Raw genomic sequence first — 12,032 nt, 5'->3', positions numbered from 1 at the left:
TTAGCTCTATGCAGTGGCGGAGCCAGAATTTTCGTTAAGGGGTGTCAAAATATATAAAAGTAAACATACCAAAAAACTAAGGGGAGTCAATACATAGTATATATATACATATAATTTATTTTTTTACCTACCTACTCAGTTTATTTGACACCCCTTCCTATAAGGTCTTTAGAATCTAGTTGTATTTGAGAGGGTTATACCTAAGGGTGTTTAACGGGCGGGTTGGGACGGGCTGGACAAAAAAAAAAATTAGCCCGTCCGTTTAACGTTGCGGGCTGTTAGCGGGCTGTACTTTTTCGGGTTTTTTTTTGTCCGTCCGGGTTTGGGTTGTTAGCGGGCTGTTAGCGGGCCGTAATTTTTTTTTTTTTTTTTTTAAAAGTAAATTTTATTTTTCTTATTTAATGTTATTGATACTTAAGTGTTTGTAAACTTTTAAGGCTTAGAATTAAACTTTGAAGTTTAAAATTTTAAATTTGAAATTTAAATTTTATAATGTTAAATTAAAATTTGAAAGTAAGTGGCTACAAAAAATTATTTAATAAGACCTATATGTAAGGATCAAGCTCCGAAAACTTTCATTTGATATTTTTATTGAATAATATATAATACTTCAAATTAAGTTGCAAGTTCTTTTTTGATTTTGTTATTTTTGAACTTGCAAATTAAAAGTTTACAACAATTATAAAAAAACAAATAGTACATCACATGCTTTGCATCATTTTTGTAAGTTCATCCATGTCAACATAAGGTTCTTGGTTTCCGGCATTGGTTGAATCAGAACCATAAACCATTATATCTCCAATTTCTTGGTCCTCCGCTTCATCTACCTCGTCACGCCCTTGATTTCGTCGTTTTGATCTTATCCAATCTCTGAAGCACACTAGAATTTCCAAAGCGTTGCTACCCAATGAATGACGGGTATCTCCTAGTTGCTGCCTTGCTTGGCTAAATGCGCTCTCTGATGCGACTGTTAAAATCGGCACATTTAGCACATCTCGAGCCATGGCCGAAAGAACAGGAAATTGATTTGAGTTGCTCCTCCACCAACCCAATGGTAGAAATTCCTTTGTGCGGGGCTCGCTGACTTTTGCAAGTAGAATTGAAGTTCATTGATATTCTTGCTACTGGTTTGTTGATACTTCCCTATTGTAGACCAAATCAAATAATCTTCAACACCATCATTATCATCCAAAGTACTGGTCCCAGATGTTGAAACTGAACTTGAAGGAATATTTGCATCTACAACAGAAGAAGCATCAACAATGTTAGCATAATAATTATATAATATTTCTAAATATTTGTGTAGATAAGAAATACAAGTGTCAATATCAGGAGTTTTAGTTGGTCCATTAAAAAAAAAACGTTAATAAACGGGCTGAACCGGGCTGTAGCCTGTTAACAACCCGTTAACGGGCTGAGCCGGGTTGTAGCCCGTTAACAACCCATTAATGGGTTAACGGGCTTAGTGGGTTCCGATGCACCGGTATCAAAAAATTATTCGATTGAAACCCGCTCCCTTCCCAACCCGTCCCCCACGCTACAGTATCAGGCTGAACCGGGCTGTAAACGGGTCAGCCCGGCCCGATTAACAGGTATAGTTATACCCCTTCGGCTTTCTACTTGCTTTCTCAGTCCGTGTTTACCTGTTAATCTTGTGTTATGAGCTTCTGCCAAGCTTTTAAAATTCATATTAATTTAGATTGTGGACAGGTTCAATAACAATGATGTATAGTCGATGCAAATTGAATATTTTCTCAAGGAAGCAAAAGATGTGACGGCCAAGGAAATTTGCCCCTTTCTCTGTTAATCATGTCTGAAGCACTATTCTGCCACATTGAATTTGTAATACTGTCACTCCTACTATTGCTCTAACATGCTTTCTGGTGAAGTTTTCTTAGTAATGAGTCAATGCCATTTAATATAGCCTTTTGTTGTGGGTTATCCACGACCGATAGTTTAGATTCCTGCTTTCTATTTACTGGACTTGTGAAGATGAGCATCTTGTTCCTTATTCTTCATTTAAAAAAGGCAAGGAACATTAAAACGTGAAGGTGGCTATGGCATAAGTTGTTAGAAGGAGTCTAAAATACATATACATATACATATAGTATACGTCCTAATTACCCTATTTCCTTTACGGGAAAGAAGAACATTAAGGAACCCACTAATATTGGATAAATTACAAATATTGTTAATAATTCGTAGTAAAGAGAAGATACACTTGACCATAAAAACTTTTGCTCAAAATATTTTGATTTTTGTGCACAGTTTTGTCGGTAAAAGAAATTAAATGGATTCAAGTAGTGTATACAGTTGCATTTGACAAATTAATCTCACTGAGCTTGCAGAATCTTGATGATCATAAAGAGCAGGAACTTTCTGGGAAATGCTTTGTATTTTCCTTAGGGATTAAGTTATTAACAGCATGCTACACTTGTACTTTTTTATATAAGCAAGAATAAAGTTGCTTTTGTGGACCGCTTGTTCCACCCTTCATTTTACACGTTAAATTGCTAACCATTCCCTCCAATCTTCATTTATACTATGTTACGGAATAAAATCCCTTGGGTGGATTAGTACAAGAGAAAGAGAGCAAATTTGATATTTCATCTGTATATGTAACGGAATAAAGTAGTACCTTTTTCTTTTGATCAAGAGCATATATAAAATGGAACTTATTCCTTCGGCCTTTATGGAATAGGGAACGTCGAATGACAGCAACTAGTTGTACTAGCTTGGGCGTAACTTGACATCAGACTTCGATCAATTCCTTTGTACTTCGATCCAATTAATTAATCGATCTAGAAGAAAAATCAGTTCCCCCTCTCCGGTATATTTTACTGTGGGCAAATGGAGATGCAGTCCGGTTCGAGCATATCCTCTCCATATCTCGCCAGATTCTTCGATTGCATACCTATCAGCAGTAGGAGATCCTGTTCCCACTCGAGAGCTTGTAGTTGCGGATCTGGAAGATCTCTAAGGTGGAGTTGATCCCACGGACGCAGAGAGCGTCAGAGCCGATTCACTAAGTCAATTAGCCAAAGTTTGAAGTCATGGAAAATACCTTAATATTTTTGGATTCACTGATCAAGACAAGGTTCCAGATATGCTAATGTGCTCAGCCATTAGGGGTGTACATAGGTCGGGTTGGTTCGGATTTTATAATTATCAAACCAAACCAATTGTATCGGGTTTTTAAATCTATAGACCAAACCAAACCAACAAAAGTCGGGTTTTTCTATATCGTTTTTTCTCGGGTTTCTCGGATTTTTCGGGATTTTTTCCGATAAACTTATGCTCCAAATATTTCTTTAGTCCTAAATATGATTTTACCAATACCAACCATGTTTTATTTTTAGCATTGACCTCAACTATGCTAGTCAATAGGTTGTATGGTTCCAATTTCAGTTCAAGAAAACTAATGAAAACTTTAATCAATCATCCCTCCTCTTCCAAAGATAATCTTTTTAAAGGAATATATAGAGAAGTCCTTTATAGAATATTTGCACATCCACAAGATCTGGTACAGACGGCGATCAACAAACTCCTCAAATTTCCTTACTTTCTCATGTTTAATAGTGTCCATTGCAATCGCATCCGGAGACAGTGAAATAGTCACAATTTAGTGGAGAAGAGGCAAAATTGTTTGTGTTTTAGAACTAGTTTAGGACTAGTCTAGTTTTGCTTTAGGACTAGTTTTTGGTTTGGGCTCAATTATTTTTTTATGGGCCAGAGAAAAAAAATAATATTTACATGGGCTATAAAACACACTTAAAATATTATGCTAAATACAGAAATTATAAAAAATTAAGAAATATTTATAACTTACATTCTAATAAATATTTTTATCTATCTAATATATAAAATATGTATACATGTAATGTCGGGTTAGTTTGGTTTCGGTTTGACATTTTTTAGTTAATACCAAACCAAACTTATTATGATCGCGTTTTATTTTTCAATGCCAAACCAAACCACTAGTCGGATTTTTTTTCCGGGTTGACTCGGATTATCGGGTTGGTGCGAATTATCGGTTTGGTTTGTACACCCTATCAGCCACTATATATACGAATTTTCACTTTCCAAAAAGAGCGATGGAAAAGGCAAAGCCAGTTTCATCTCCTTGCTTCTGTAGCGGCATCTTCTTCTAAATCAGCACATTGCCAATTGAATCTCAACGATATGGAAATGAAGGGACAATCTTAACTGTGAATCAACCAAAAAACAATTAGAAATGTCTTTACTTTTGGTGAAGTGGAACAGCTCATGTTCACATTTTGATAAAACACACATGAATATGTTCCAGCTTATATATAATCATTGATCAATTCACATTCTTTCAAGAACTAGTCCAATTGAAGTGACTTTGTCTCCTAGTGCTAATTACTTACTGTTTGCTAACTTTATTTAGTGAGCAGAGCTAGTTTATTGAACAGAGATAATGTCTATGGCATGTCAAAAATGTCGACTGCCATTGACACTGCCACCGTATAGTCAACGACTTCGTTGTGAGTGTAGCAATTTGATTCAACTAGGCAATAGTGATAGGTCATTGCAGGTCCAAGAGCGCGGTAGGATGAGTTCTAGAATGAGAAGATTTCGGGATAAAATTAGGAGAAATAGATCAAGAACGAAGAGTCTATCTCCTTCTCCGAGTGTTAGTCCTCGTTTACCTCTTATTTTTACAAAGCCACCACCAAGTGGGAAGCGCGCATTCCTTTGTGGAGTGACTTACAAGAAGGAGAAGTTCAGGCTCAGAGGAACATCGCATGATGTAAACAGCATGAGGGATTTGTTGGTCCAAAAATTTAACTTTTCAGATGAATCCATTCTCATTCTAGCAGGTATTTTAGTGAATCTATTGATAATGAGTAAGAAACAGTTTTGTATCTTACTTTTGATTTTGAATGGAAACAACATGCAGAAGAAGAGGCCTATAATCCTCCAACCAGGAGAAACATTTTAGACGCTTTCAAGTGGCTGATGGCAGACCTTAAATCAGGTGACTCGTTGGTGTTCTACTTCTCAGGACATGGCTTACGACAACCTGATTTTAATGACGATGAAACAGATGGTTTTGATGAAACAATATGTCCTCTTGACTTTAGGACTAAAGGCATGATCATTGATAATGCCATCAATGATATTCTTGTTAAGCCACTAATTTCTGGTGTTACACTTCATGCTATCATCGACTCTTGTCATAGTGGAACTGTTCTCGACTTACCTTGGGTCTACAAAGAGTATGTTCTTACCTTCCCAAAGTTACCTGCTTTATTTCTCAACTAACTAAATCTATTTGTTATCTCTAGTTGGAGCATCTTTTAGGAGACCTAATTCTTTTACACTATCACTATATAAAAGTTAAACTCATATATGTATTGCCTGAACCTCTAGCCCATAAGTCCATAACATAAGACACCTTACAACAACAACAACAACAAACGTAGTGTAATCTCATAAGTGGTAGTGTGTATACGCAGACCTTACCCTATCTTGTGAAGGTAGAGGCTGTTTCCGATAGATCCTCGGTTCAAGGAATATAAGACACCTTATGTATCCATTTTAATCCGCTAATAACGTTACTGTGTGATATGTTAGTAGAATTACTTTTCACAATGCAAAGAAATTATCAACAACTACTCCATATTAAGAAAAATCAAATCTCAGCAGCTTTTTCACCAGGAAATAGTCTGTCCGGTCAACGGCTTTAGATTTGTATGTCTGTGTATTCAAATCACATAAGCATACATTTTCCCATTTTTCTAGCTATGATTTGTTATGCGCTTTGCTACCATTTTCTTGGGAATGCGTTTAAACTATAATCTTCCACTAATTTGATAATACAAATGGGAGAAATTAATGGTATGCATTGCCAGATCAATTACAAAGCTCAGATGAACTAATATTTCAGCAATATTCTGATAATCAGTAGCATGTTATTTGGAGGCGCTGTCTATATCAGTTATTTGACTCTTAACAGGAATGGATGGGCTGATAACAGACCCCCATCCGGCGCTAATAAGAGCACGAGTGGTGGAAGGGCTATCAGTTTGAGTGCTTGCAAGGATAATCAACTAGCTGCAGATACCTCTGTAATATTTGTTTCCATCTCTTTATATGATTGATCTATATACCCTATCCTCAACTACCATAATATGAATATTATGGCCCCAGATTCTACATATTGAGACAGTCGATATATCTGTAAACACCCTTTCCCTTCATGTATGCAGGCTTTCTCTGCTGAAAAAACTATGACTGGTGCCATGACTTGCACATTTATTAGAGCTCTCAGGGAAAATCCAGATATAACATACCAAGGGTTACTTGATTATATGCACAAGGCCATCGAAAAGGTCAACAACGCTAGATGTCCGCTGCTGAAGGTATTCCAACGCAAGATAGACCAGGTATCTCATCTCCTTGCCTGAGATGTTCCATCTCAAAGTATCCTGCATCAATAAGCATTAATTATTTGTAAGGTTTATGGCATATTTTGCTTATATCTATTTTTCTGATATGATATTTATTGATAATAACCTTGCAGGAACCAGTGTTATCATCTTCTGAAAAATTTTACACTAATTCAAAGTTCAAGCTCTAATTCTGCAGCAGAAAGATGAATGCCAAAGGAGGCTGCTGCTTGTTTCATACTTGTCTTTTATATTACTTCCATTATTTTTAGCCTTCCTATCTTTTTTGAAAAGGCAATCCAACGATTTGTATCAAATCTCTCTTTGGCATTTTTCTGTGTTGATTCTCCATATTATTTGTGACTCTATCTCTGAGTTAATAAATGATAGTACTAGTTTTCAAATAAAGAATTGCATTCTGATGGCGCCCTTTCCAATTAATATCATGAGCTATTTTCTATCAGATCAGCATGTTGAAATTCCTGTTTCTAAGCTTTTGCCTATCAGTATATGTAATGGTTGATAAATTGGTAAGCTATAACTGGATTCGCACCTACACTTTTACCCATTTTGCTACTTCTACAGCTGCTATGTAAAATACAACTATAATTTGGATAATAATAAAGAAAATAAAACGTTATCTTCATTTGTAAAACACGTCCAAGCAACTACGTAAGTCAATAATTTGTTCTCTCATTCTGCCATCCACTAGCTCCTCAATCTCTTCTGCTTGTAATCCATACATACTAGTACTTTTTTTCTTTTCTTTTAAGTTTTAACATGCATATTGTATACGGTCAAAATCGAGTCTGCCCTTTGTATGACTAATCGAGATTGGAATATGATGGTCCAAGGTTAATCATTGTAATATCGAGCCATGATACGAAGTTAGGTTGTCGAGCTCGAGCCCCAGAGACCGATCAATATCGAGATCGAGTCAAGATCGAGCTCGAGACCCAGAGACCGATCAATACCGAGACCGGCCAAGATCGAGATCGAATCAAGATCGAGCTCGAGACCCAGAGACCGATCAATACCGAGACCAGCCAGGATCGAGATCGAGCCAAGAAACAAAAAAGCTGTTATAGCCGCATTTGGGGAGAGAATCTCGGCGGAAATCACGGCTTGAATCAAGGAAAAGCTAGTTAATTAATCTATCATGGAATACCCACTATGTATTTTTAATTATATCCAAAATGAGATTCTCCCACTATATTAAGAGTGGTTATCAATTGTAATGGGGAGGAGGGGATTCATTCACATATTCATTCTGAGATATACAGAAAAGAGAGAAAATATTAACTTCTTTGGCTTTTGATATTTAGTCATATTATTTTCTATCAATCGTTCTTCACTCAATTTGGACGTGATAAAACTTGAAGGCTTAATCTAACTAGTTCATTCGGTTTGCATTCATTTCTTTTATAACTAATTTCGATATTTATTTACATATTTTTTCTCATTGTATCAATTTATATCACGTATCTTTAGAACTACGTATAAATTCAACTCTATCTGTTTTTGGGGTAAACAATTTGGCGCTCACCGCGGGGCTAAGAATAATAGTGGTTATTTGATACGAATCTCTGTAAAACGCACTATTTTACACTTGCTCTTGGAAATATCTTCGATTTCAGGTTAAAAAAGACGAACTCTCAATTAATGGCCCTACCTATCGACAACGAAGCTGGCCTTCAAGATGAGAATAACAACCTGACGTCCAGGGATGAAAGGCCACTCGTTGACCCTGTTGGAACTCGGGCTGTAGATCCAATAGACGTTAATTCACATGTGGCCATTGAAGCAAACCAACATTCCGACCCCGAAAACATCATTCATGGTGGTACTCGATATGCAGTTCGAAATACCCAAAATGTTGGAGACGACGGGATCAGCCTGCGTATTATTTTCGAAATGTTGCAAGCTCAACAGGTAGCGATAGTTCAGTTGCAGAGCCAAACCCAGGCACCGAGAAGGCCCAAGCCCGGTCCACCCCGAGAAGTCACCCACAGAATGAGGCCAGCTGTAGTAAGGTCAAATGAACAAGAATCGGGGGACTAACCCCAAAATTATAAAGATGCTCGAGGAATTGAGAAAACGGATAGAGTCAGGAGAAATGAGGAGAAATGAGGATTGAAGCAAACGACAAAAAAATAGAAACTTATAATTCCAAGGTTGATCAGATCCTGGGGGCACCACCAATATTGAAGGGTTTGGATTCCAAAAAGTTCGTACAAAATCCCTTCCCCCTAGCGCAACTCCCAAACCGATCCCCAAGAAGTTTCGCATGCCCGAAATTCCTAAATATAATAGAACGACTAACCCCAACAAACATGTCACCTCTTACACATGTGCTATTAAAGGGAACAAACTGGAGGATGACGAGATCGAATCCGTATTATTAAAGAAATTCTGGAAAACCCTGTCAAAGGGAGCAATGATATGGTATCATATTTTATCGCCTAACTCTATCGATTTTTTTGCCATGCTTGTAGATTCTTTTGTAAAAGTACACACCGGAGCCACAAAGGTCGAGACCAGGAAGTCGGACCTTTTCAAGGTAAGGCAAAAAGATAACGAGATGCTAAGAGAGTTCGTATCTCGTTTCCAAATGGAACAAATGGATCTACCACCGGTCACGGACGATTGGGCCGTTCAAGCTTTCACTCAAGGACTGAACGAACGAAGCTCAATGGCTTCACGGCAGTTGAAACAGAACTTGATTGAGTACCCGACTGTTACCTGGGCCGATGTACACAATCGATATCAATCAAAGATTAGAGTCAAAGACGACCAGTTGGGTTCTGGGTCCGTTATTAAAAGGGACATCGACCGAGAACTGAGGTTGAACATGGACCGATACCGGCCGTATAACGGAGATCGTAGGGGTAGTGAACCAGAACGCAACTCAGTACGAGGCGAAAGGAGAAGTGATCGAGGCCAATGGTCTCGAGGGCTGATGAACAAGAATGGTTTCGACAGGCATACCGGACCTAAGGAAGCACCGCGGTTATCAGAGTATAACTTCAACATTGATGCATCCGTCATCGTGTCGGATATCAGACACATGAAATATACTAAATGTCCTCGACCTCTGCAGTCCGATCCAGCCCAAAGAAATCCCAATCAAATGTGCAAGTATCATGGCACCCATGTCCATAGAACGGAAGATTGCAGGCAGTTGAGATAGGAGGTAGCTCGGTTATTCAATGAAGGGCACCTTCGAGAGTTTTTAAGTGACCGAGCCAAGAATCATTTTAAAAACAGAGAGTTCAATAGACAAAACGAACAAGAAGATCCACAACACATTATCCACATGATCATCAGAGGGATTGATGTCCTCCAGGGGCCAGTGCTTAAATGCACTAAGATGTTGATTGTAAGAGAGAAGTGATCTCGAGCTCAGGATTACATACCTAAAGGAACCTTGTCCTTTAATGACTAAGACGCATAAAGAATCATGCAACCTTATAACGATGCAATGGTAATATCTGTACTTATGAATAAAACTCAAGTTAAGCGTGTGCTAATTGATCAAGGTATTTCGGCCAACATCATTCGATCGAGGGTCGTAGAGCAACTCGGTCTACAGGACCAGGTCGTGCCCGCAACCCTGGTACTAAACGGATTCAATATGGCATGTGAAACTACTAAGGGCGAGATAATTCTGACAGTAAATGTGGCCGGAACCATCCAAGAAACAAAGTTCCACGTGATTGAGGGCGACATGAGGTATAACGCCCTGTTCGGGAGGCCGTGGATCCACAACATGAGAGCAGTACCCTCGACCCTTAACCAGGTTCTAAAATTCCCAACATCAGAGGGAATCAAAAAAATCTACGGAGAGCAACCAGACGCAAAGGAAATGTTTTTCGTTGATGAAGTAATTCCGATATCAACACTCTCATCGACAAAGGGATCAAATTCAAAGGAAAAATGAGATACCAAATAGTAATCACAAACATCGGCCTTGACCCAACTAGGGAAGCAGAAAACTAACGGAGATGATGATTATGGGATCCCACTATCCTTCATGGTCCCCTATGATTCCGACGCTACCAAATCAACGGTCGGAGAAGTGGAGCAAATTACATTAATCGAACATCTTCCCGAATGAAAGGTATCCCTGGGCACAGGGTTAAGCCCCGAGCTCAGGAAAAAGGTTATTCAATTTCTTATAGCTAACATAGACTGTTTCGCTTGGTCCCATCTTGACATGACAGGGATCCCACCGGAAATCACCACTCAGAGACTAAGCTTGGATCCGAAATTCAATCCGGTAAACCAAAAAAGAAGGCCTCAGTACGAAGTCAAACATGCCTTCATCAAGGACGAGGTAACCAAACTTCTCAAAATAGGATCCATTCGAGAAGTTAAGTACCCCGAATGGTTAGCAAACGTGGTGGTAGTCCCTAAGAAGGGAAACAAACTTAGAATGTGTATAGATTATAAAGACCTGAATAAAGCATGCCCCAAAGACTCTTTTCCTTTGCCTAATATCGATCGTATGATCGATGTCATGGACGGCCATGAGGCTCTCAATTTTCTCGATGCCTACTCCGGGTACAACCAGATATAGATGAACTCGGAGGATCAGGAAAAGACCTCGTTTATCACTAAGTACGGTACCTACTGTTATAATGTAATGCCATTCGGTCTAAAAAATGCTGGTGCAACTTATCAATGCCTACTAAACCGAATGTTCGAAGAACAAATAAGAAAATCAATGGAAGTTTATATTGATGACATGTTAGTTAAGTCCCTGCGAGCAGAGGACCATTTAAAGCATTTGTAGGAAACTTTCGATATACTGAGGGAGTACAATATGAAGCTCAACCCCGAAAAGTGTGCATTCGGGGTTGGCTTGGGCAAGTTTCTTGGTTTCATGGTGTCCAATCGGGGAATCGAGATCAACCTCGATAAAATTAAAGCTATCGAGGATATCACGATAGTGGATAATGTAAAGGCCGTGCAGAGGCTAACGAGATGAATAGCCGCCCTAGGACGATTCATTTCGAGATCCTTAGATAGGAGCCACCGATTTTTCTCACTACTTAAGAAGAAGAGCAACTTTGCATGGACTCCGGAATGCCAGTAGGCCTTGGAGGAACTAAAGCGGTATTTATGGAGCTCGCCGCTGCTTCATACCCCGAAAGTGAACGAACAACTTTACCTGTACTTAGTTGTCTCGGAGATAGCGGTAAGTGGAGTCCTGGTTCGAGAAGAACAAGGTACACAATTCCCTATTTATTATGTCAGTCGGACCTTGGGTGAGGTCGAAACTAGATATCCACACTTAGAAAAATTAGCGCTTGCTTTAATAAGCGCCTCTAGGAAACTAAAACCATATTTCCAATGTCATTCGATATGTGTTGTAACAACTTAACCTCTTCGAAATATTTTACACAAACTCGAGCTTTCGGGTCGATTAGCCAAATGGACTATAGAAATCAGTGGGTACGATATTGAGTATCGACTCCGGACCACCATCAAATCTCAAATCTTGGCGGACTTCGTGGCTGACTTTACGCCGGCTTTCGTACTAAGATTGAAAAAGAACTACTGATAAAATCGGGTACATCTTCGGGAATCTGGACCCTCTTTACGGACGGTGCT

General features: G+C 38.7%; 1 protein-coding gene across 1 annotated transcript; it reads left to right on the top strand.

Annotated features, from left to right (window-relative positions):
• The first annotated feature begins 4,093 nt into the window (after positions 1-4,093).
• Positions 4,094-6,824, top strand: LOC107765394 (metacaspase-1). The gene is made up of 5 exons (XM_016584032.2): positions 4,094-4,844; positions 4,925-5,243; positions 5,984-6,095; positions 6,237-6,413; positions 6,551-6,824. Exons 1-5 carry the CDS (start codon positions 4,442-4,444, stop codon positions 6,605-6,607), a joined length of 1,068 nt encoding a protein of 355 aa, XP_016439518.2. The 5' UTR covers positions 4,094-4,441; the 3' UTR covers positions 6,608-6,824.
• The last annotated feature ends 5,208 nt before the right edge of the window (positions 6,825-12,032 follow it).

Source organism: Nicotiana tabacum, chromosome 19 (genome assembly GCF_000715075.1).
Source record: "Nicotiana tabacum cultivar K326 chromosome 19, ASM71507v2, whole genome shotgun sequence".
NCBI lineage: Eukaryota > Viridiplantae > Streptophyta > Magnoliopsida > Solanales > Solanaceae > Nicotiana > Nicotiana tabacum.
Note: the sequence above shows the minus strand (reverse complement) of the source record. Positions and strands in the feature narration are given on the sequence as shown.

What these genes read in the sequence shown, in the direction of transcription:
- LOC107765394 (XM_016584032.2), top strand. Translation starts at nt 4,442, where the DNA reads ATGTCTATGGCATGTCAAAAATGTCGACTGCCATTGACACTGCCACCG. An exon ending in ATCCATTCTCATTCTAGCAG is followed by an intron (nt 4,845 to 4,924) that starts GTATTTTAGTGA and finishes AACAACATGCAG; the next exon opens with AAGAAGAGGCCTATAATCCT. An exon ending in TTACCTTGGGTCTACAAAGA is followed by an intron (nt 5,244 to 5,983) that starts GTATGTTCTTAC and finishes GACTCTTAACAG; the next exon opens with GAATGGATGGGCTGATAACA.